Genomic DNA, 25,743 nt, shown 5'->3' on the forward strand with positions numbered 1-25,743 from the left:
GGGGGTTAGGTATGGTCCAAGGATCATGCCATTAAATTTTGGACTTGGTCGCCCCCCCTCCCCAAAAAAAAATTGTTAGAGAAAAAATTTTTTTTTTTGCATTCCTACATGTTTTAAGTGATTTCTACCCCCCCCCAAATTTTTTTTACCCCCCCCCCCAAAAAATAGAGAATTTTTTTTTGCATTTCTACATGTAAGTGATTTACAACCCCCCCAAAAAAATTGTTCGAGAAATTTTTTTTTGCATTTCTGCATGTTTTAAGTGATTTCCAACCCCCCAAAAAAATTGTTCCCCCCCCAAAAAATCGAGAATTTTTTTTTTGCATTTCTACATGTTTTAAGTGATTTCCAACCCCTAAAAATTGTTACCCCCCCCCCAAAAAAAATAGAGAATTTTTTTTTGCATTTCTACATGTTTTAAGTGATTTCCAACCCCCCACCCCAAAAAAAATTGAGAATTTTTTTTTTTTGCATTTTTACATGTTTTAAGTGATTTCCAACCCCCTCCCCAAAAATTGTTACCTCCCCCCCCAAAAAAAGATTTTTTTTGCATTTCTACATGTTTTAAGTGATTTCCAACCCCCCCAAAAAAAAATGTTAGAGAAAAAAAATTTTTGCAACTTTTTTTCAACAAAATTTCGATTTTTTTTATTTTTTTGCATCTTTACATGTTTTAGGTGATTTCCAACCCCCCCCTCCCCCCCCCCCAAAAAAAATGGAGAAAACTATAACTCTGTCAGCACTGTTGACATCATATTTAATGAATAAGATATAAGGTTCACTCGAGTGACCCAGCAGTATTGGCGGCGGAGGTTTTGCACTCTCCCGAGTGCTCCCCCTCTAGTTTGTGTTGTGTTTGAAAAGCCATAAAAATTGCCTAAAATCTGTGCAAAAACCATGGCATGCTCAGCTACCAAAAGTCCCCACATAATTATTACCTTTCAAACTGTTAAGGAGTTCAGATACCTATTGCTTTTTCCCAGCTCGTCAGCATTATTAAAGAGCTAATCTGTAACGTTTGACAAACGTACAATTTGTACATGGGTCGGCAATTTGTTCCTGCTTCTTATTCTTCCTGACACTACTATACCTCTTTTTATTCTTGCTCTTTTGCGGTCTACCGGGGGAGGGGGGTTATTGCCCCCAAAAGAGGTATTTGCTTTCTTCTCAGAAGCTACACACAATTTTGAAACTTGACCACAACCTTCATCACCCGTGATGTACCAAAGTTGGTTCATGGCATTTTTTTAAAATCCACAGGTATTAACTTTCTTCTCTGTTGCATATTTTGTGGGTCATCTACTTCTACCAGTGCTTCTCTGGTTTTCTTCTACAGCCACTACCAGATGAGCGCCCGGGGATATTGCCCTTGTTTTTATGCCTCCGCTGACGAAGTCGCCGGAAGCATTGTTTTCGGGTTGCCCGTACGTACGTACGTATGTACTTCCGTGCTAAATTTCTCTTGTTTTCTCTGCAACCGCTTATCAGTTTGACATGACATTTTCACCTTAGGCGTGACTACTCATGGAGAATGTTTTAATGATAATTATGATATCATTGGTCATGTGGTGTGGTAGCCATGTTGGAAAAATGGAAAAACTGGACCTCTGTATCTGAAACCGCTCCATGGAAAAACTTGAAACTTTGCGCATCAAGTACTCCTCATGAGAAATGTGTGTTTTTAGGTCATCTCTATCATCTCAGTAGAGATGACCTAATAACCCCAGTCTCGAAGTCTGTCCGTCTGTCTGTCCGTCCGTCCACAATCAAACCGAGTGGAGACAAATAACCAATAGTGGAATGGATAGAGGTCAATGAGACATGCACAACGATATAGCTTACAAGGTCGTCCAAGGTCGAGGTCAACGTCACGAGACTGTCAAAGTTGCGAAAAGCGTCGATTTCAAATCGTATCTCCTCCCTCATTTATCAAGAGAGATCAAATGTTATTAGTGATTCAGATACTATGGACTATTATCTATAACAACACGAGCCATTTTTTTGAAATTTGCTCTCGTTCCGATTTTATAGCCCTTCAAACTTCGTTCTGATTCCCCGTATGGGCCGTTCATAAAGTACGTACATACAAAAAAGTATTAAAAAATTAAGAACCGGAACTCTCCGAGACAAATATTACATTTGAAGCTTTTGTCAGATTTAACTAAATGGAACACAAGTTTATATGCACACTTACTTTCATTTATGACATTAACATTGTTTTGAATGTCAATTTGTGCTTTTATTTTCATAAATGACGTGTGCTGTGATATTAAAAGAAAAAGGTAAATTGCACCGCTAGGGACTGCATCATCATGGCTTACAAACATCAGTTCATAAGGAACAGCTGGCTTTGCAAGCGATTAGCAATGTATGAGGGGGTGGGTGGGTGGTCACTAGCCTGTATACAGAGGGGGGTGGGTGGGTGGTCACTAGCCTGCATACAGAGGGGGGTGGGTGGTTTTGAAACCCGGAAGTAGAGCGTACGTACTTTATGAACTGCCCCTATTCCAGTCTGAAACAGAGTTACTTTCGACCTCTGGCAGAGATGGCCGGCACTCCCTCTCGGGGGTATTTTTTTGTTTGTTTTTGATTATGTCACAGGTGGCTTCGTTATGATGTCATAATTGCATACGTCAAACACTTTATCCGATCAGTTTGAAAAACTTTCAGGGTCATCTAGGGTTAAATCGCATGGGGGGGGGGGATTGATGACATCATCGGTCATGTGGTTCGGCAGCCTTTATTTATTATTATTATTATAATTTTTTAAATAAAAGCCTCCCATAATAATAATGGGCGGAGGCATATCTGTCGACATCGAAGAGTGCCGTTCTAGTTTCTTTAGGTCATCTCTACCGAGTTGACCTAATAATGCCGGACCAAATGTCTGTCTGTCAACAATTTTTCTTTCCGATCTTAATGAAACTTAGTATTTGGGTAGAGGTCGATGAGTGTTGCACAACGATATAACTTTTTTCCGCGTTCAAAGTCAAGGTCACGAGGTCACGTAAGTTATAAAAATCGCCATTTTCAAAACCTATCTAGTCTGCCATTCTACAAGATATTCGGCAAGTGTTTATTGATTATGATAGTAAAAAATATTATCTTGTATCTTACCAGACAGATTTTTGAATTTCCGTCCCGTTTGGCCGCCACGTAACCTGGAAGATGGTCAAAAACACCTCCCGGTACAAAGAAAACTTTTTACTTCCGATCTTGATGAAATTTGGTATGTGGGTAGAGGTCGATAAGTGATACCCAACGACATTTTTTTCCCGGATTCAAGGTCAGGGTCAAGGTCACGAGGTCACGAAAGTTGTGAAAGTCGCCATTTTCAAAACCTATCTAGTCTGTCATTTTAGGAGATGTCTGGCAACGGTTTATCGATTATGATAGTAAAAAAAAATTATAGAGATGACCGTCACCCCCACACGGGGGTAATTTTTGTTGTTGTTTCCTTCAAACTGGTCTACTTTTGATGTCATTAAGATGCGAGGAATAGTAGTGTTGCTTATTTGTGAGCTGTAGTGGCTTGTTTTTTTCCATTTTATTGAATGGAATGTTCCTACACAAAGTTTATGCTTCAAAAGTACAGTCTGGATGAAAACTTTACCCATAATTCATTAGTCCTGAGATTATTGGAATGGACCTTTCTTCGGTCACCATCCTTAATTAAATGGTTTAATCAACAATGTGGTCGAGTCATTAAAATGAATATATTGTTACGGATCCGGGGTGGCGGGATTCTCACCCGGTCCTTGGCGCCACCCTCACCACCGCCGTCTCCAGGATCTATAACGCCAGCCGGCTCAGCACAGGCCTTGGGTCACACATCTACAATCGCGATACCAACGTACTCCTTGTACCTTGCCAGTTGGGGAAATATAACCTCTGGCTACAGACTGGTTTTGTCAGATGCCGAGCGTTTTCTGCCAGTCTGTAACCATTTTGGTTTTATATGCCAATCGAACGGATCATTCCTCGACGCGACACGAATTAATCCATAGCGGCAACTTCATACGAATTAACCAGATTTATTGGGGAACATCGGCGATCACAACACAAGCAAAATTCACGACAATGTTTTTATTAACAATCCTCAACCCATTCTTAACTAGGAAACCACGGACTACAGGTTTCGAGGGGGTCGCTACCGAGATATGCCTTAAACAACGTGCAGACAAAGACAGACAGCATGCATGCAAGACAAGACAGAGTACTTGGTGATGTCTCATGGAAGAGAGGACAGTGTCAAAAGCACGAATGTCGCTCGCAACAGGCGATGTCCACGGATTCGAGCTCCAGCTCGAATGCGTCACGTGGCGAAATGGAGCCCGTCCTCCTTTTGCCCCCTTCGCGCTGCACGCGGTCTCCACGCGCACTGACCCCGCGTAAGGTTGACGATGGGCCTCAGCTGATCTCTCTCACGGTCCAGCATACAAATCCAGGCCTGGCCCGTTCACCAGACAAGGCCAAAATCGAGGTGCCGAGCTCCGCAGGCGGATTGACAAATGTGTCGAGCCGTGAGGTGAGTAAGTACGGAGGCTCCGCGGCCAGACGCAGGCCGAACCTGTCGATCGCCTCCCCATATGAGTCGATCGTCGACTCGACGTGCAGATCGCCTCTCCCACTGTCCAAAAGGGCAGACTCGACGTACAGGCAGCCTCTCAAAATCCGACTACCGTTTCTCAAAACTCAACCTTTTCACGAAGCCTTTGTTTCTCTCGCTTCGAAGCCACTCCGAGCACGCCTCGAAAACCCGACTGTTTTCCACACACAATACTCTTTTTACGAAGCCTTCGTTCGCTCGCTTCGACACACAAGCACCCTCTCAACCGATTGCAGTTTTCCAAACTGCCAAACTGAAGTTGTTCACAAGGTTTTCGCTTGCTCTCTCGTTACACGAGCAGACGTTCTCTCATCCACTATTTCCACACACTCAACACTTTTCTCTCTTTTACAGTTTTCTTACGTTTGCTCGCTTCGAACCACTCGCTCCTTCCCCTTTCCGAAGCTGACAAAACTCCTCCCCTTCGCGTCACTTCCTCTTTTTGGCCACACTCTTTCATCCGACTGGGCGGGGCCTCGTCCGGGATGGGGAAGAAGAAGAGGGAGCCCTTGTTCCACCACCACCGCACAAACAACAAAACAGCCTCTTATATCTCCCAACACACATGTAACGTCCATTTTACCAAACAACCTAGCTATACATGCATTTAATGGGGGATCTGAGCTAATCCTATATTTAGTAGTCCAATAAGGGTCATTTCCGTAACACTACTCCCACCTTTCTCCCGAGGCTCTCCCGAGCCTCCATCTGTGGCAGCCCACGTCAATGGCCCTGTCTAACGTACAGCACAGATCTCCCATTTACTCTAACCCACAACTTGGGAAGCACTTAAGTCCAAAAATCAAAGTGTCACAGTAAGATCGGCATGTCCCTATCCTAGTGTGTCGGGTCACCAATCTAACAAACAAATTCACACTCTGTGCACACTACTTAACATTCTAGTTATGGATTTGAATGGGAGGGCATTCAATTTTACTTTTAACACCAACATTTTCAAAGGAGCAGAACATTCAAAGGTTCAAAGTTCTTTCACGTGTTCGATCCTTCATGCCCCCTCCCAGCAGTGTCGTCCATTCACCCCTGAGGGTTTCCTCACTTCGTGGCCTTATTGGCCTCTCACCAGGTGAGTTCAGTCGGCTCAGTGGCCTAATCTCACAAAGAGTTCTTCGGCTCACTGAGCCCACAAAATGGCATGAATCTTCGGCTGCAACGGCCCACAGAATAACATGAATCTTCAGCCGCAATGGCCCACTAAATGGCATGAATCTTCGGCCGCAACGGCCCACAAAAGCACTTTGGCCTCAATGGCCCACAAAAATGCTTCGGCCCATATGGCCTACTCACAAGCAGCAGCAGGCAACAAGCGCTGCATTGGACAGCAGGTAACACAGCAATGGTGTCATGGTGATATCGATGGTAAGCAAATGCAGTTTGGTGGTGTTCTTGAGGACGCAAATGGGTGTGATGACCTCAGACCAGGTGAGATGGAGTGTACCCTTAACCTTCCTTGCCTGACTTGTTTTGGCTGTTCTCTCTTTTTTTTTTTTTTTTCTTTCTCTTTTTTTTTTTCTTTTCTTTTACAGACAGGATGGTGTGCTTCTTACTCATCTGTTATCTTCGTGGATGTGTGCTCATGACATACTGGTGGCTTCTCTGGCACTTGGAGAGGGTGACCTAGCCTGACCCCTGTCAACAAATTCTCCCATCACCACTACTCGTACCAGGTGTCACGCATGAATGGTGCGGAGGAGAGTCCATCGAACCTAACCATTTACTTTTAGCTCTAGACAATGCAAAAAACCCTGCTATGGCTAGAATGATCCTAATGACCCATTTTTCCCAACCTGGCACACTGTTGCATTCTATTAAACCTGGACAAGGCCCTTATTTGTCTTCCATTTGGTGGTGCCAGGCATAACTCGCTGGCTGGGGAGTGTGACTACTACTAGGCCTCTTTGCCTGCTTCCAATCGGGGGTGGAGGACACTCGGCGACCTCGGGTTTCACCTGAGCATGCTTCTGGTGCTCCTAACGAAGGGGTGGCTCTCTCTAGCACCGATACTGTGCTCTCATAGCACCCATACTGTGCTCTCATAGCACCCATACTGTGCTCTCATAGCACCTACACTGTGCTCTCCTGGCAATGAACCTACCGTGCTCTCCTGGCACTGAACCCTACGGTGCTCTCCTGGCACTTCTGACAGCCTTCACCTGCCTGGAACCCCCAAAGCCCTGCTGCCTTATTTCCCAACTCACCAACTTCCAATACCATGTCACACTACCAGCCAGTATCCCCATACCTTGGCCTGCACCTACCCCTCGCAGTCTGCTTGCACAATGGAACAGCAGCCAGAATCCATGTCAAATCCTCTAAGCCCCTCTAACCTACAGTAACTTGGTTAAGAGACTCCTACCGACTGGGTACGTTGTTCGCACTAACTCTCCTCATCTGCACAATCACGCCATTCACCCAAACACTTTCGTCATTCATTCCACAGTGCCGCACAGCCAGTCCACAACACCATCCAGCACCTTTCACTTTTATGTGAAAACAAAAACGCACAAATCCCTCGGATCCCATTTGGTCATCAAATTTAACTAGTACACGTTTTCATCAAACCCCAATGAATTTGTCACTACGTCCGTCATCGGCTGGCCTCCTCCATACTGCCCTAATCGTTTATTTCCAACAATTTAAACAAAACATCAAAATCTCTTCACCAGCCTCATGAACCTCTGCATGGTTCCAACCAGGCATTTCAATCTTCCCTCAAACAAGCCATTCTTTGTCATCCACTTGTTTCAGGTGTGTCTAACGCTCTGCCTGTAATGTCTCCACCACTTTTTTCAATAATCACCCAAATCCACTCGTGCCACTCTTATGCCTTCTGTCATCTCTCAATTTGCAATCACTTTCGGTACAACTCTCAATCAAGATTTTTTCCATCCCCATATGGCCTGCTTCTTTGGCTCATTGGAAGGGGAGTGAGGGAATGAATCCCTCATTACCCATTACATGACCCCGCCGCCTTTCCGCCACGGCTCAAGGGGGTCACGCCTCAATGGGGGCTTTGATCTACCCCCTCCTTTTCTCCAGGGTTCGCGGAAGTCAGGCAAACTCCAATCGGTGGAACGGCCTCCCCCTCTTCTCCAGGGTTCACGGAAATCAGGTAAACCCCAATCGGTGGAATGGCCTCCCCCTCTTCTCCACAACTCTCTCAAGACAGATAAACCCCACTCAGCTAGCCAAACCACTCGTGTGCTCAGAAAGGTCTGAAGACCAAGTGACACACGCCAGTGCCGCCTGCCATTCATCTGCGCCCCACTCCAAAGTTCCTGTGAGGCTGTTAGCGAAATTAAAATCCAATTTCTAAAGCCTGCTCCTGGATGCAGCACCTCCAACTCTGTAAGAACCCATGCGGAGCTGTCCATTATGGTTTCCGTCCCCTGGCTCAAGTTCTGTCCTGGTGGCATTTCTATTTCCCCTTGCACCTCAAACCTATTTCCCATGTCACCACTCATTCCATGCTCAGGACTCACACACACAGCAGGCTGCACACATTCCAAGGTTATGTGTTCACATTCCACACCTTCAACCTTGCCTGTGTACTGACCAACTGCCTTGCACTCCAGGGCTACATTCCTGAACGCCAGGTGAGTACCCACATACGTTTCGGCCTCGGCAGCACATACCGGTGCTGTAGTCTGGACTGTGGGCTCACAGCATTCGTTCACAAGCACTCCACACACACATCCAGGGGTCACGCATACGTGCACCCCATCGGACAGAGTCTCTTCGTTGACATAAAATTCAATTTCTACCTTAAGCTCCTCGTCCGCACCATGTATGCATGTGCCCACGTAGCTGCTTCGTTCCAGAGTCACCTCTGTCCGGTCGCTTCTCTCCAGCAGGTTGCTCATCATTGATTCGCCACACTTCTCCGGGGCCGTCAGCTGCACATGCTGGACCTGCTCAAAATGTATTTCATTCGTCAACAACCTCGTATGCTCCCTCAATGTCTCCTTCACCAGGGCTTGCTCTAATTGTGGTGTTATCTGACGAGTGATGTCAATCAAGTTCTGCACCACCAACATTACTCCCTGTGGTGATGTCACACATCCCATATTATTGTGCTGTTCTACTTCCTGGCTCCATTTTCTTTTCCATTTGAGTCGTTCTTCCTCTCCGAGCCTTTTTAGTTGTTTGCTATCTTTCCAGAGTTTTCCCATCTCTGCATACTCCAACTTTGCTCTCTCCTTTAGCTGGTCAACCTCAAATTCGTTTTCTTTTTGTTTTCTATCCCACAGTCTCTCATGTTCTTCATTCTCCAATCTCATCGTTTCCTTAATTTTGTTGATTTCCTTTTCCTGTTTCATTCCTTGTTCTTTTTGTTTCTTATCCCACTGTCTCTCTTGTTCCTCATTATCCAAACTCATCGTTTCCTTCAATTGGATAATTTCCTTTTCCTGTTTCATTCGTTGTTCTTTCACTATCTCCTCGTACTCCAACCTTGCTTTTTCCTTTAGTTGTACAATTTCAAATCCATGTTCTTTTTGTTTTCTATCCCACTGCCTCTTGTTCTTCATTCTCCAATGTCATCGTTTCCTTCATTTTGTTGATTTCCTTTTCCTGTTTCATTCCTTGTTCTTTTTGTTTCTTATCCCACTGTCTCTCTTGTTCCTCATTCTCCAATCTCATCGTTTCCTTCAATTGGATAATTTCCTTTTCCTGTTTCATTCGTTGTTCTTTCACTATCTCCTCGTACTCCAACCTTGCTTTTTCCTTTAGTTCAATTTCAAATCCATGTTCTTTTTGTTTTATATCCCACTGTCTCTCTTGTTCTTCCTTCTCCAATCTTGTCGCTTCCTTCAATTGGCTGATTTCCCTTTCCTGCTTCATTCATTGTTCTTTTTGTTTCTTATCCCACTGTCTCTCTGGTTCTTCCTTCTCCAATCTCATCGTTTCCTTCAATTGGCTGATTTCCCTTTCCTGCTTCATTCATTGTTCTTTCACTGTCTCCTCGTACTGCAACCTTGCTTTGGCTTCTAACTGTTTGATCTGTACAGTGTGGTTCCTTAACGTTTCATTCTCCGTTCTCTTTCTTTCCTCCCTTCACATCCTCAGTTCGTTTTGTAGTTCCCTCTCTTTGCTTTGGTGTTTCTGTAACTCAGAAGCTTTTTTCCATAATTCCTCTCTCAATTTGCACGCTTCCTCCTTCATTTTATCCATTCTCTTCCTCATCTCCGCACCTCTTTCGCATGCTTCCTCCCTCAATTCGTCCCTTTTCGTACTGTATTCCTTTCGGTGTTCCTGACATTCCTTTTCTATTTCTATCTTCCGTTCTGGGCTTTCTCTTTTCTGATTGCCTGTTCTTACCTCTTCCTTCAGTTGTCTCAATTCCAAATCATGTTCATCTTTTTCCTTTTCCAGATTTGTTTTCCATTCTTCTTCCAAGTTTCTCTATCCCGAGAATTACTAATTTGCTCTTCCTCTATTCTTTCGTTCAGTTTGCTCTTCTCTTGTTCCAACTCATAGGTACTCCACTCTACTTTACTCATTTCTCCCTGTAGTTCTTTGAACAGTCTTGACTTTTCCAACAATTCTTCCTTCCTTTGCTCCAGAGATTTCTCTCCTCTTTTTATCTTCTGTTCTCGGCTTTCTCTTATCTGATTGCCTGATCTTTCCTCTTCCTTCAGTTGTTTCAATTCCAAATCGTATTCACATTTTTCCTTTTCAAGCTTTGTTTTCCATTCTTCCTCCAAGCTCTTCCTATCCTGGGAGATACCAATCTGCTCTTCCTCTATTCCTCTGTTCAGTTCGCTCCTCTCTAGTTCCAACACCCTTCGGGTAAACCACTCTACTTTAATCATTTCTCTAAATAGTACCTCGAGTGTGTTGGCGGAGTCATTTTCCAGCCACCGAATTCGTTCCTGTGCATCGGCCAATTGTTGTGACTCCCCGTGCACATAATTCTCGTGAACCTCATCTGCGTTGGCTAAGTCCTTTTCCAGCCCCCGAATTCGTTACTGTGCATCGGCCAATTGTTGTGACTCCCCGTGCACATAATCCTCCTGAACCTCGTCTATCTTCCGTAGTGCCTCGTCCAATTCAATTTGCAATTCCTCTATACAGTTATCACCACACCTCCACTGCTCCAAGGCATCCGACAATTGTGTCTGAAGCATGCCAATGTATGTGTCGGCATCCTGATTCGTCTGCCCCGGTGTATACCGTGTCCACGTGGCCTGAACCGGTGGGCGGGAGCGTTTCCTTCGTGCCTTGCGGCTCGTTGCGCTATTATTAGCCCACTCCCGCTTCGTGTCGCGCCGAGATGGAGCCGCGCCGCTATTTTGCGACTCCATTTTCTTTATAATTTGCAAGTTTTTCCTCCGATCCACTCAAGCATAAAATCAAATCAAATTTGGACCGTTTTTTTTTTTCCTCGTTTCTTGTAACCAATGTTCGGGGTGCGAAATGCACCACTAGTCCAAATATCCCACTCCTGACACCAAACTGTTGCGGATCCGGGGTGGCGGGATTCTCACCCGGTCCTTGGGACCAACCTCACCACCGCCGTCTCCGGGATCTATAACGCCAGCCGGCTCAGCACAGGCCTCGGGTCACGCGTCTTCAATCGCGATACCAACGTACTCCTTGTACCTTGCCAGTTGGGGAAATAGAACCCTTGGTTACAGACTGGTTTTGTCAGATGCCGAGCGTTTTCTGCCAGTCTGTAACCATTTTGGTTTTATATGCCGATCAAACGGATCGTTCCTCGACGCGACACAAATTAATCCATAGCGGCAACTTCATACGAATTAACCAGATTTATTGGGGAACATCGGCGATCACAACACAAGCAAAATTCACGACAATGTTTTTATTAACAATCCTCAACCCATTCTTAACTCTGTTAAGAGTTAACTTAACCACGGACTACAGGTTTCGAGGGGGTCGCTACCGAGATATGCCTTAAACAACGTGCAGACAAAGACAGACAGCATGCATGCAAGAAAAGACGGAGTACTTGGTGATGCCTCATGGACGAGCCGACAGTGTCAAAAGATCGAATGTTGCTCGCATCAGGCGGATGTCCACGGATTCGAGCTCCAGCTCGAATGTGCCGCGTGGTGCAATGGAGCTCATCCTCATTTTGCCCCCTTCGCACTGCACGCGGTCTCCGCGCTCTGACCCTGCGTAAGGTTGACGATGGGCCTCAGCTGATCTCTCTCACGGTCCAGCATACAAATCCAGGCCTGGCCCGTTCACCAGACAAGGCCCAAATTGAGGTGCCGTGCTCCGCAGGCGGATGGACAAACGTGTCGAGCCGTGAGGTGAGTAAGTACGGAGGCTCCGCGGCCAGACGCAGGCCGAACCTGTCGATCACCTCCCCATATGAGTAGATCATCGACTCGACGTGCAGGTCACCTCTCCCACTGTCCAAAAGGGCAGACTATGTACAGGCAGCCTCTCAAAATCCGACTACCGTTTCTCAAAACTCAACCTTTTCACGAAGCCTTCGTTTCTCTCGCTTCGAAGCCACTCCGAGCATGCCTCGAAAACCCGACTGTTTTCCACACACAATTCTCTTTTTACGAAGCCTTCGTTCGCTCGCTTCGACACACAAGCACCCTCTCAACCGACTGCAGTTTTCCAAACTGCCAAACTGAAGTTGTTCACGAGGTCTTCACTTGCTCTCTCGTTACACGAGCACACCTTCTCTCAGCGACTATTTCCACACACTCAACCCTTTTCTCTCTTTTACAGTTTTCTTACGTTCGCTCGCTTCGAACCGCTCGCTCCTCCCCCTTTTCGAAGCCGACAAAACTCTTCCCCTTCGCGTCATGTCCTCTTTTTGGCCACACCCTTTCACCCAACTGGGGGTGGCCTCGTCCGGGATGGGGAAGAAGAAGAGAGAGCCCTTGTTCCACCACCACCGCACAAACAACAAAACAGCCTCTTATTCCTCCCGACACACATAGAACGTCCATTTTACCAAACAACCTAGCTATACATGCATTTAATGGGGGATCTGAGCTAATCCTATATTTAGTATACCTCCCGACACACATAGAACGTCCATTTTACCAAACAACCTAGCTATACATGCATTTAATGGGGGATCTGAGCTAATCCGATATTTAGTAGTCCTATAAGGGCCATTTCTGTAACAATATTCTTACCTGAGATTGCAGCATATCAATTTCATACCCTTTAATTTTGGGGGCTTTTCTCGGAGGGCTGGTTTGTATACCTGTTGTGTGTAGTGAACACAGAGGAAAGACCATGCACTTTGTTGGCATTGGCACTGTGATGTAGCTGCTGGCTATCACTTATTCAACTTGTGTTTAGTGCAGCAGACACCATTGATGGCAAGAACGACGCTTCCCTCTTCTCCTTCATCATTCCCACTTCCATTTATCACATATACCACATGCTTCCGTCCCCCCCCCCCTTTCCACCCACACACTCCTACTATGCTTTACTTCTCTCTTTTACTCTTTCATTCTCTTCATTTTCTCAGATTAATCGAATAGTTCATACACATACACTACATGGCCAAAAGTATGTGGACACCTGTTCATCCAACATCTCATTCCAAAATCATGGAAATTAAGATGGAGTTGGTCCCCCTTTTGCTGCTCTAACAGCCTCCACTCTCCTGGGAAGGCTTTCCACTAGATGTTGGAACATTTCTGTGGGGATTTCTTTCCATTCAGCCACAAAACATTAGTGAGGTCGGGCACTGATCTTGGGTGATTAGGTCTGGCTCGCAGTTGGCGTTCCAATTCATCCCAAAGGTGTTGGATGGTGTTGAAGGGCTCTGTGCAGGCCAGTGAAGTTCTTCCACACCGATCTTGACAAACCATTTCTGTATGGCTCTCGCTTTGTGCATTGGGGCATTGTCCTGATACAGGAAATGGCCTTCCGCAAACTGTTGCCACAAAGTTGGAAGTACAGAATCGTCTCGAATGTTATTGTATGCTGAAGCAATAAGATTTCCCTTCACTGGAACTAAGGGGCCTAACTCGAAACATGAAAAACAGCCCCAGACCATTATTCCTCCTCCACCAAACTTTACAGTTGGCACTATGCATTCGGGCAGGTCGCATTCTCCTGGCATCCACCAAACACAGATTCATCCGTCCAACTGCCAGATGGTGAAGTGTAATTCATCACTCCAGAGAACGCATTTCCACTGCTCCAGAGTCCAATGGCGGTGAGCTTTACACCTCTCCAGCCAACGCTTGGCATTGCGCATGGTGATCTTAGGCTTGTGTGCATCTGCTCAGCCATGGAAACCCATTTCATGAAGCTCTCGATGAAGTGTTTGTGCTGACGTTGCATTCAGTCAGTTTAGAACTAGGTCGTGAGTGTTGCAACCGACGACAGATTATTTTTCCGTGATATGTGCTTCAGCACTCGGTGGTCCCATTCTTTGAGCTTGTGTGGTCGACCACTTCGCGACTGAGCTGTTGTTGTTCCTAGACGTTTCCACTTCACAATAACAGCACTTGCAGTTGAGCGGGGCAGCTCCAGCAGGGCAGGAATTTGATGAACTGACTTGATGGAAAGGTGGCATCCTATGACGGTGTCACGTTGAAAGTTACTGAGCTCTTCAGTATGGCCCATTCTACTGCCAATGTTTGTCTATGGAGACTGCGTGGCTGTGTGCTTGATTTATACATCTGTCAACAATGGGTATGGCTGAAATAGCCAAATGCACTAATTAGAAGGGGTGTCCGCATACTTTTGGCCACGTAGTGTGTATAAATAACTGCCAGCTTTGTTTATCTTAATATAAATAGTTTTGTAAGCACTAAAAGGTTTGATGAGGAAACTTGCCGATGTGTCCAAAAATCCCATCGTGGAACTCCTTACTATGTACAATGAGCTGATGAAATGGAGTAATACAGGAACTACTGTACCTGGAATAATATCGTGATACTTTATGAGCATTGTGTTGATCATTCCGGGTTGGCAGTATAGCCTGAATGCCTTAGAGATGTGCTGTCTTACTTGGATTTGAATGTCAACCCAGCTATAAACAGTCATCCTGGTGTTTCACATGCAGGATGAGGCACCGATGTGTACGCTGTCCCCTCGGATGTTTCATCTGCCAGCACTAGTTGGTGGTCGTTGGATCCCACAATCTTTCTTGAAGAGTAGATGAGTTATCGCATGCACCCTGGCCAAGTTCCCAATTCCTGCCTTCACTGACTGCTGAGAAAGCAACGGCAAACCACCTGGCATAACTCTTCCCCTGGAACTGCTTTGGCACCACTGACACTGTAAAGTGTAAAGACCATGATCCATTGATAGTGATCAAGATGACGATTATCATCGATCATTTCAATATTTAAAATGGTGTTTGTTCAGATCGTTTTTAACCTCAGGATATTCTCCCCGCTTTTAATTGTTTCTCTGTTGTACTTTTTCTTATTTTATGGCCACAAGTATGCCCACGTTCTTGTGGGGTTGGACGGGGGAAGTCTTTCACGAACCGGCTGGCCAGGCCTGATGTTCAACTTAGTTATGGCAGGAATTTGTAAATTGTTCATGGTGTCAGCGATAGCTCGCATACTCTTCGCGAAGGACACAGTGGCATCTTTAATGTTCACCAACTAATGCTGGCAGACAGAATGCCCAATTTAATGTCCATCAAAGGGACAGCACACACATTGCTGACTCACCACGCCTGCAAAACACCGGGATGACAGTTTATAGCTGGGTCGGGATTCAAACCCAGACTAGACAGCTGAGAGGCAAGTGTGCGTACCTCTCGTCTCGATAGTCTAGTCTCGAGTCTTGGGCATAGGCCACACTGCAATCCCTTGTTTTCCTATTGTACTGTAGTCTTGATTTGAGAAATAACTTTTTTGACTCAGGTTATTTAATGCTGCAAATATTTTGGCTCCTTGTGGTATTTCTTCGATATCGAGTGCTGGAATAGCATATGTGAAATGATGTTCTTGGCAGTTGCAAATACTCTTTAGTAAGAAAAAAAAGGCATACTGTATTGTGAATATTCGTTTTTAAAAATATAGTTCAGTATACAATGATAAGTGAGTTTTATGGCCTGTTACTCATTCTGTCAATTTCTTTTGTCCTTGTTTCAAAGGTCTCCATAGGTGCCTTTGACGCAGCATCACCAGAGGTCAATGAGGATTCTCAGCACGGCGGTCGGCGCATTCGTCGAGATATCTGTCAGGTGCGAATTGTTTGGTGAGAGGGGTGATAGACACATTGAAGCACTGATCCACCATTGGGACTTGTGGGGGTATATATCCCTTACCATGTGTCACGAGAGAGTTCATAGAACACAATACCCCACATAATGTTCAAGTACTGTATTTTCAAGGAGGGTCTTGCGTCGCAGGGGTTACATTCTTGAAAATCCCCATTAACCTCAAATCCGCAAACCTAACGGAGAAATTAGGGTTAGGGACTTCAACTTCAAAATTTGTCCAAAATGTGCCTTTAATTAACATGTCTGTGCATTGTTTTGTACTATTTATTTTTATGAATAAAACAGTTATTAAGAACAAAAAATAAAGTGTTATTTTCCTGGACAGGTATCGCCCGCTTCATGAAGGAGTTAAGTACCTTTATAACCCCTCGTTATATGCCTGGTGTTGGCTTAATTATTAGGGCAGTGGGCTTGGGATTCTAGGATCCTGAGTTCAAATCCCACTTTGCTGTTGAATTAATACCAGTTGGGGTTGACTGCCTGTCATCCTTCCGAGGTTGACGGAATGAGTACCAGCTTGTTGGTATACTGTGGCGGAGTGGTGTCCCGTCCAGGATTGTGCCCAATAGTCAAGGAGACTGCTTCGGCAGAGCCAATGCTCTGCACAGAGTGTGGTTCCAAAGGATGGATGGATGGGTAACCCCTCGTGATGCGAACCTACCTACATGATGCGGAAGCTCATTTTCCATTATTTATTTTGATAAAAATTACACTTCGTTTCCTAACTGTAATGTTTGTCTAAAAGCAAAGCTATATGCTTGGTCTAATGATGGTTTTCGTTGCAAGTGATATAATATTATTACTTACCTCATAATAGACAGTAACACAACAATAAAGGTAATTTATTTGTAACACCAACCAAAACGATCTCGAGTCCAAGTTCCCACACACAAAGCTGCAGTGAGAGATGCTTATTCTTAACCTTTTCATTCTGAAAAGCTAATTATTCACAAACCTTCTGAAAAGATAATCATCCCATTGAAAAGTTAATCGGTGGAAACACGTATGTATTCGTCATCACCACGGAAGTGACAATACACAATCACCATGAGAATGTGACTGCTCCTTCATTGTAGCGAATGAAGACCGTCGTTAAGCGATGAATAGTCCGAAATGAAACCATTCGTTGTTGCGAACCTTCATTAAGCAGGGGATACCTGTATTAAGGACATAAAATGTGGCTTATTCAGTAGGCAGTTCATGTTTTCACCCCTGTCTGTCTCTGTTAACAGGATATCTCAAAAGGTTGTTGACGAATTTGGACGAAATTTGGTGGACAGGTTGAGTGTGTGACAAGGACGGATTTATTAGATTTTGGTGAAGTTCCGGATCAGATAATTTTTGACGTGATTCTTCACCATTGAGAGATAGGACCAAAAACGATATACAGCAAGATAGTTCAATAAGTTGTGGATGAATTGTGACAAAACTAGGTGGAGCAGTTGGTTCGGTGACGAGACAAGCCGATTAGATTTTGGTTCAGATCCAACCTATCGGTGGGATCCAAAATGTAAGCTCTTCAGCCTGGCGCTCTTACTGAGTGCCGATCTAGTTTTATTGAGTTATTGCAGTACCAAGCCTTTTAGGCTGGCTAACCTATTGTTTTTCTTCTGTTTATTCGATATGTATTAGCTCACCTGGAACGTAGTTCCCGGGGAGCTTATGGGATGGCGCAACGTCCGTCCATCCGTCCACAAATACTTTGAACTTCTTCTCTGAAACGACACATACGATTTTGATGGAACTTTACCACAACATTCATCACCGTGTATGTACCAAAGTTTGTTCATGGCATAAAAAAATCGTGCCCGAAGGGGTCTATGGGGGTTGCCCCCCCACCACCCCCCAAATAGGTATTTGCTTTCTTTTCAGAAACCACACATGCAATTCTGATGAAACTTGACCACAACCTTCATCACCCGTGACGTACCAAAGCTTGTTCACGCCATTAAAAAAAATTGGGGTCTGAGGGGAGGTAAGGGGGGTGCCCCCCAAAGTTTGCTTTCTTCTCCGAAACTACACACAATTCTGATGAAACTTGACCACCATCTTCACCACCCATGATGTACCAAAATTTGTTCATGCCATTAAAAGATTTGATGTCGAAGTGGGTCTCCGGAGGGGTTGCCCTCCAAAAGATGTATTTGCTTTCTTCTCAGAAACTACACACACAATTCTGATGAAACTTGACTACCATCTTCACCACCCATGGTGTACTAAAGTTTGTTCACCCTTAAGGGATTCTATGTGGGGGTTGCCCCCCAAAATATGTAGTTGCTTTCTTTTCTGAAACCACACACAATTTTGATGAAACTTGACCACAACCTTTATCACCCGTGATGTACCAAGGTTTGTTCATGGCATTCTAAAAAAATAAATAGGTATTTACTTTCTTGTCCATTATATATTTTATGGATCACTTTGCCTACCAGTGGTTCCCTGGATATCTTATCCAGCCACTACCAGGTGAGCACCCAAGGGTATTGTCCCTTTATTTATTATTATTCTATTGTGATTTTGGGGTTTATTCCCTTTAAAATTCATTTTCTCTGCAACCGCTTGGTGGATTTACACGAAATTTTTTTTAACCATCGGTGCCACTATTCATGTTGAATATTTAAAGTCATAGTTCACGTGGTGTGACAACCATGTTGGAAAAACTTTGGACTTCTGTATTTCCAAAACCGCACCAAGGAAAAAACTAAACTTTGCACATGGCAAGTACTATGTCTGATTTTTTTTTTTCATGACGTCATCGGTGAAGTGGTATCCTGGTGAAAATTCGACATGTTGGATGCTGCATCCAATCGGTCTGAAAAATTGAGGGTCATCTCGGGATAAATTTGTCAACAGAAATAAAAAATTGAGGACGTCATCGGTCATGTGGTTCAGTAACCATATTGTTTAAAAAAAAAATTTAAACTTAAAAATCTCGGAAAGGGCTGAACAGATTGTGGCAAAACTTTACAAGGAAATTATGCTCAGGAGGAGGCCATTCGGCCCATCATGCCTGCACCACACCAATACCAGATTTAATAAATCCGTCAATACCCCTTACCTTCGTGTGCAGCCTTTTGGCTACTACACTGGGACTTATTTTGCTGGCTTCTGAAGGATGACAGGCTGAGTCAACCCCCTGGTGTTAGTTCAGCGGCCAACGGGGCTTGTACTCAGGACCCTAGGATCCCAAGCCACCACCCTAACCGCAAAGCCAACACCAGGTTTTTGCACACATGTTCACCAAGCCATGGGTCTACCAGGGAGTTTATCAATAATTATTGATTGGTCACATGGTTTGGTGGCTATATTGGATTTACCCTCAAACCTTAAAGAAATATTCTCCAGAACGTCTGGACAGATCGAGGTGAAACTTCACACACACACGTTTCCCAACACTTGGGGATACCAGGGTGTTCACATATAATTAACATGTTACATGGTTTGGCAGCCATATTGTATTGAAAGAAAATATTAAATAATGTTTTGTCTGGGACAGCTTTCTCCTATTGAAGCGAAACTTCACAATCATCATCTCACACCATTGCTGCGTATGGGGTAAAATTGATGACGTCATAAGTCCCATGGTTTGACGGCCATCTTGGAAAGAAAAACGCACCTTATCCGATGAACACAAAATGTCGCAAGCATGATCCCCGACCAAATTAGAGGCAGAAGCTAAACTTATGGTGTCATACCTCATGTGGTTTGGCATATTGGATTGGAAATTTTTAAAACTTAAAAAACCTCCTCCAGAACGGCTTACCAGATCGATGCGAAACTTTGCAAGTATGACTGCCTATCAATGATGAACGAAAAGCTCCAACCATTTTTTGATGGAGGTCACACGGTTTGGCCGTCATATTGGGTAGAAGGAAAGTATTAAATAATGTTTTTTTTCTGGAACCACTTCATCAATCAACGTAAAACTTCACAATTATGATCGAGTAGATATGGGGAATGTAAGTTTTAAATTTCAACCCAATCGGCCACATGGTCTGGCAGCCAGAATTATTTAATTGTTTGAATCTGAGAACTTTTTTTTTTGAATAAGGCTCACTTGGCGGTGCCTGCATTGGTTTGAGGGTGGAGGAGTAGCAATTCAATTGATTCCGACAATGGCCCCAGGAAAAAGGGTGAACTGCATACGTAAAAAATAGAACTTGGCCTGTTTCTAGGTTCATAATTTGTCAATCCCATGTCATAGAGAGACATGTGGGGCCTTGTGATACTCGGGGGAGTCCCGGTTTACTCTGTGGACCCATGGTGCGAACATTGATTACTTTGTGTTCAAGTTATTTGAATACCAATTCAATTGATACCAACGATGTCCCCAGGAAAAAGGGCTGACTGCATTCATATCAGATAGATTGGACGCGCCTGTCACTCGTTTCATAACTTGTCAATCCCACATCGTAGAGAGACGTGTGGGGCCTCGTTAGACTCTGGGAGAGTCCCGCTTTCCCCTATGCTCCCATGGTGCGAACAATGATTACTTCGTTTTTAGGTTATTTAATAACAATTCAGTTGATACCGATGATGTCCCCAGTATTAATGGTTGACTGGGTATGTCATATATAGATTGAACGCAGCATGTTACTAAATCCGTAGCTCATCAATCCCATGTTGTATTAAAGCCGGACGTCTTGGTACCCAGTCATCACTGCCAGCAGTTATAAAGTGACAGTTCTATTTATTATTATTGTTGTTTCATATGCAGCCTTTGGCTGCTGAATGCATCTTAGCTGGGATTGTGGCTGTGCTGCTGATGCAGTGCTCCTGTTTCCAGTAAGATGGTACTCATTTTGCCAAACTCGAAAGGATGACTGAGCCCCTGTCGTTCCGTTACCACCACGTGGATTGTCTGAGCCAAACTCAAGAAGCTCAAACTCAAGAACCCGGAAATCTTAAGGCAGCCACATTAACCGTTAAGCCAACTCCTTGCTTATTTTCCTGTATGAAGAACATAAAATAAAGTTTATTTTCTTGAGTTAAGGTCATAAAACTTACCTTTAATAATAATGATGATAAACTTGATCCAATAATGCGATGTTGATGATGGTGACGATAAAGACGAGTTAATGGAGATGATGTTACATAGCCATTATGGCGGAATCTTCTTTACCACTGACACGTGCCACACCCTTTATTGCTATATATAGATATTGTTGCGGATTTGGAAAGCTATCATTCAGGTCCTTTAACTCAACATTCAGGTCCTTTAGCTCAGTTATATCGGTAAGTACATGTTGCCAGTTAGGGTCCCGACCCAAGTCTAATGGGTAATTTAATGTTCATGCGCTGCGATTTGTATTAGGAAAACCATCAACAACAACAACAACAGCCACAAAATGCCCGTTGGTGGCGGACACGCTACGGAACAGCGGGCGTCCCCTGTGCGCTCACTGGAATGCGGGCGTGTTCAGACTGCATCCCGATCTGAATTCTTTGCCTTGTATGGGCAAAAACGCAGCTCGTGGGAGGGGTGGGGGGGGTAGAATGCGGCAGACCCCACCGGCGGTGACTGAGTCACGAACGGAAGAAAAGGCGCGCCTCCGAGGAATGACGGGGCGCGCATGCGCAGAAGGTCGTCCGGTGTGGAGATGGCGGAGTTGCGAGGAGGCGCCCCCCCCGGCCCCTTTTGGAGCGGGGCAGATAAAAATAGCGTGGTCTGTGCGCGCACGGAGGTTCGTTCTGTTCTGGGTCTGGCGCAGTCGTCGTTTTTCTCTCGTTCTGGTCCTGGCAAGGTGGTCGCGCACGAGTTCTGGAGGGACCAAGCCAGCCAAGAGAAAGGGAGAACGCTCCTAGTATCACTATCTCCTCCTCCGCGCGATCGCGAGCCTGGGCGATCACTTCGGCTCACCTCGGCTGGCTGCGGTTGCGCCGCACGAGTCCCCGGCGACCGGAGCTCCTGGAAGGCGGGATCGTCCAGCCGCGCGTTGGCGGCCAGGTAGCCAGCCATCCTGGTCCTCAGCTTCTCTGTCCTCTGAGCTGAAAGCCGAATAAAGGCTCCAGCCCCACCATTTCTGTCTGCGTGTGCGTGTGTCTGTTTGTGACGCCAGTCGGGATAAGTAGAATTGTTGTTCAGTGCATGCTCGTTTGTACATTCCGCATAGAACCGGCTGTAGGCTTTGCTCGCGTCTTGTCCCTTTTCCCCCCCATTGATTGCTTGCCTACTGTATAAATAAACCCCAATTGTTTAATGTACTCAGCTCGTCGTGTCATTTCTGCATTGACTGAGCATGTCATGCGTGTAAGGGATTAGTTGGCCATCGCCAGGGTCACAAGATAATCGGGCCGGCGGAATTCGGCAATACCACCACTCAGCGACGCACACGGAACGGGCTCGCTTAAGCGGCTCGCTTCCGTACGAGTTCCGCTGAGGGTGAACTACCCCGGAAGCTGGATCACGTGGGTACTTAGGTAAGTTGAAGTTGGCAATTAACCCTACCCCACGTGATATACCCATTGGCGTATTTCGGTCCAAAAGAACCAGGACCCGTCTTCTCCGGACTTTTCCGTAGAAGTAGGATCTATATTCCGGGCGATTGAGCCGAGGCGACCACCGCTCCATCTAGGGTCGTACTCGTGGCGACTCGCCGGCGGGAAACCACAATACTGGTGTCCGGGAGCGGGATTCAGCCTCATCCGCCTCCACACGAAATTCACGGACGCGGATCAGGGGTGTACGGAGCAACCCCCCTCCTCCCCGTGCCCCCAAATTGCGAGCGTTTAAATTCTTTCCTCACCAACACGCGACATGTCCAGCCAAGGCACGCTGAGGCAGGTGAGTAGTAGTGTAGTGGTAGATAAACCCATGGTCCAGGACACCTGTGAGGAAGACACATCCTTACCCCAGGGATGGGAAAAGTGGCGATGCCATTCATACGATTTTTTAAATTATTACAACCCCACCACTAAATGTCGGCAGTGGAGGCGGCAAGGGCGGACGACAGAGCAGCAGGTAATGGAGATGATGAAACAATTTCTGGAGAACATGAATGAAATGGTGGATGTGTATGGGCGCAAAATGAATGCGAGCATGCAAACGCTAAGAGGCAATATGCAAACGCAGCGGGGTGAGACGCAGAGCATGGGGTTGGGCTTGCATGCGAGTGTAGATGGCATGAAGGGCATAATGGCGCCTGCACGTGATGAAACGCAGACCGCGGGCGAGAAAATGGCGACACCACGTGGCAGTACGATCGAACCAACGAGAGGGAATGCAACGGTTGTCCGGCCCACGATAAAGACGGGCGAGGTCATGACGAGGGACGCTGTCACCACGTGTGGGGTGAGACACGTGGAGGTGATGACGATGGAGAAATTGATGGTGACGGAGATGCGGATAATACAGGGAGAAACTAATAAATATGAGGAGACGATGCAGAAATTAAAATAAATAACAGAGAAAAGAACAACAAAGACAACGGAAATAAAAACAGAGACACTGGAGATAGAGGGTGAATTGGACGATGTAATTGACGAGCACAAACAGGTAGAGATGGTGGAGGACAATGGGGGTGAGCTGGCGGAATGTGTCGTGACCCGGTGCGAGCAGAAGGATAGCCTCCTCCAGGAACGAGGGGAGGGAATATGCCCCCTTGAAGTGGGTCGCAACCAGGTGGGTCTAGTCGAGCTGTGTGAGGTTAGGGGGGGCGAGTGCTGTGAACAGGTACACGCGGAGCTTAGGGGGTATGGAGGCCCCGGGAGCGCTTGTGGTGGCGCAATTCCCCAGCGTGATTGTCTCGGTATGTGTGGTTAAAGGTGTGTGTGTGCAGCAAGCATGTTGAAACGTATGCAGAGCGTGAGTGAAATGGTGTGTAAGGGAGAAGCACCGTGTGTGAGAGGAACTGCGTGTGTGAGGTCGCGGTATGAGAGGGAAATGGCAGTTGGTATGCGGGAAAACGCAACCGCTTGTGCGAGTGCAAGCGTCATGGCACACGGAAGTGCGTGCGTTGAATGGCGACAAAGACGGCGCCAGCAGCAATGCCAACCCTCCCGATTTCATCGGGAGGCTTCCGAAAATTCACCCAAACTCCCGCCCTTACGATCACTATCCTTATCCTCCCGAAATTTTGATATTTTTGCACTGTTCACTAATCAGAATGTACTAGTATGAGAATTGAATGAAAAGCATCGTCTGCTACGTATAGCATGTGGTAACTCCATAACGTTCGCTGCTACCAAATTGTACGTAAAAAAATGCAAATTCAAATGAGGAGCAGCGAAACATTGGGTCTGGATCTCGCTTAGGCGATCATGCACTGAGATTTAGTGCATGCGGTATGTGTGCAATACAGTGCATGCGGTATGTATGCACAGTGTATATGCATGCGATACGCTCACTGCATGCAGCTGGGCCCGTACCAGCCCGGCGGTCGCGACCACCGTGCGGTGTTTAACAGCCGCTAGAGTTCTACGAGTCGCGCTGCAGCTGTGGAACATCGACTTCGAAGTTACCGATGCTTCAAGCCCTCGATGTTGATTACGAAATGGCAGAAAAGAAGCTTACGAAGACCAAGAAATGGTCTCAGAAGTACAAGACCGAATACAGTCTCCAATACCCGTGTATTCGAAAGTCTGAAAGAGGAATTCATCATGCGTATTGTACAGTATGCAGCGTTGATATTTCAGTTGAGCACGGAGGTCGCGATGATATTCGGAAGCACTTGGAAGCAAACGGCACACAGACATTGCAAAGGAGAGATCTTCGAGCACGAGTACCGGTACACTTCTGAATTATTTCACCAAACAAGGGACAAGCGAGGAAGAGGATGTTACTCGAGCGGAACTTCTCTTTAGTGGATTTATTGTGGAACATAACTTGCCCATATCAGTCTCAGATCATGCTGGACTTCTATTTCAAAAGATGTTTCCAGATTCAAAAGTTGCTTCAAAGTATGGATGTGCAAGAACAAAAACTTGCAAGATGTGCAAGATGTGCAAGAACAACAAAAAAAAAAAAAAAAAAAAAAAACAAGAACAAAAAGCAAGAAAAAAAAGAAAAAAAAAAGAACAAAAAAAAAAAAAAGAACAAGAACAAAGAAGAAAAAAAGAACACTGGTCAACAATTTTTTACTTTCTGAATGTTGTCTAGATTTCTACAAGTGAATTAGGGTATTCTGGCACTGCTGAATCAGGAAATGGCATCCGTTTCTCTCCATCAGGTCAGGTTTTTGTGCTAAGTTGATTTGAAAAAATCAGATCTTGTGACAAAATCAATTACATTTTTGTGGCATTATCAGCTGATTTTTGTCAACACATATCATCCTAAACATGTTTTTAAGAAAAAAAATGTTTTGCCAACAACATTTATTGATTACATGATAGAAACATCGATTACTGTCATCTGAATGGTGGGCATTGATAAAGGTAAGTACAAGTAAATTGCATGTTGCGTCACCACTGTTCAAACTTCAGGGCTTGAACTTCCGTTTCTTCGAACTCCTGGAATGTTCAGCGGCAGGGAGGTCTCTCTTCAGATTCCAACAGTAGTCAGCCATCATGACTGCGTCCCAGCGACCCTGATACCTGGTCTCCATCTCCTTCATGTCCTGATGGAATCTCTCCCCCTGCTCGTCACTCATTGAACCCAGGTTCTCAGGAAACCGGTTCATATGTGAAAATAGGTAGTGCATCTTGATGCTCATGTTGCAGTCCAGGTTTCTGAAAGCAGTCAGCATGTTGTTGACAAGTTCTGCGTAGTTTCTGGCCTTATTGTTGCCAAGAAAGTTCTTCACTACCAAAACAAATGTATTCCACGCTTCCAGTTCCACTTCGTTCATTGAGTTTTTGAACTCTGGATCTCTGATGAGCTGACGGATCTGAGAACCATCAAAGATGCCAGCTTTCAACTTCTCCATGGTCAATCCTGGAAAAGCCTGGCACAAGTAAGTGAAGCAGTCACCATCTTTGTCCAGAG

The 25,743-nt window shown here is 45.4% G+C and overlaps 1 protein-coding gene across 10 annotated transcripts in view; it reads left to right on the plus strand.

The window, feature by feature from the left end:
- Positions 1–25,743, plus strand: part of LOC147015704 (histone-lysine N-methyltransferase NSD2-like) — a 192,725-nt gene that overhangs the window by 74,823 nt on the left and 92,159 nt on the right. For all 10 annotated transcript variants that reach the window (XM_085848117.1, XM_085848116.1, XM_085848122.1 and 7 more), the window contains exon 12: positions 15,693–15,782. In XM_085848117.1, coding sequence (XP_085704243.1) covers positions 15,693–15,782 — 90 coding nt within the window. The remainder of the gene's footprint in view (positions 1–15,692; positions 15,783–25,743) is intronic.

Source organism: Eptatretus burgeri, chromosome 12, assembly GCF_056783735.1.
Source record: "Eptatretus burgeri isolate ZD-2024b chromosome 12, Ebu_testis_v1, whole genome shotgun sequence".
NCBI lineage: Eukaryota > Metazoa > Chordata > Myxini > Myxiniformes > Myxinidae > Eptatretus > Eptatretus burgeri.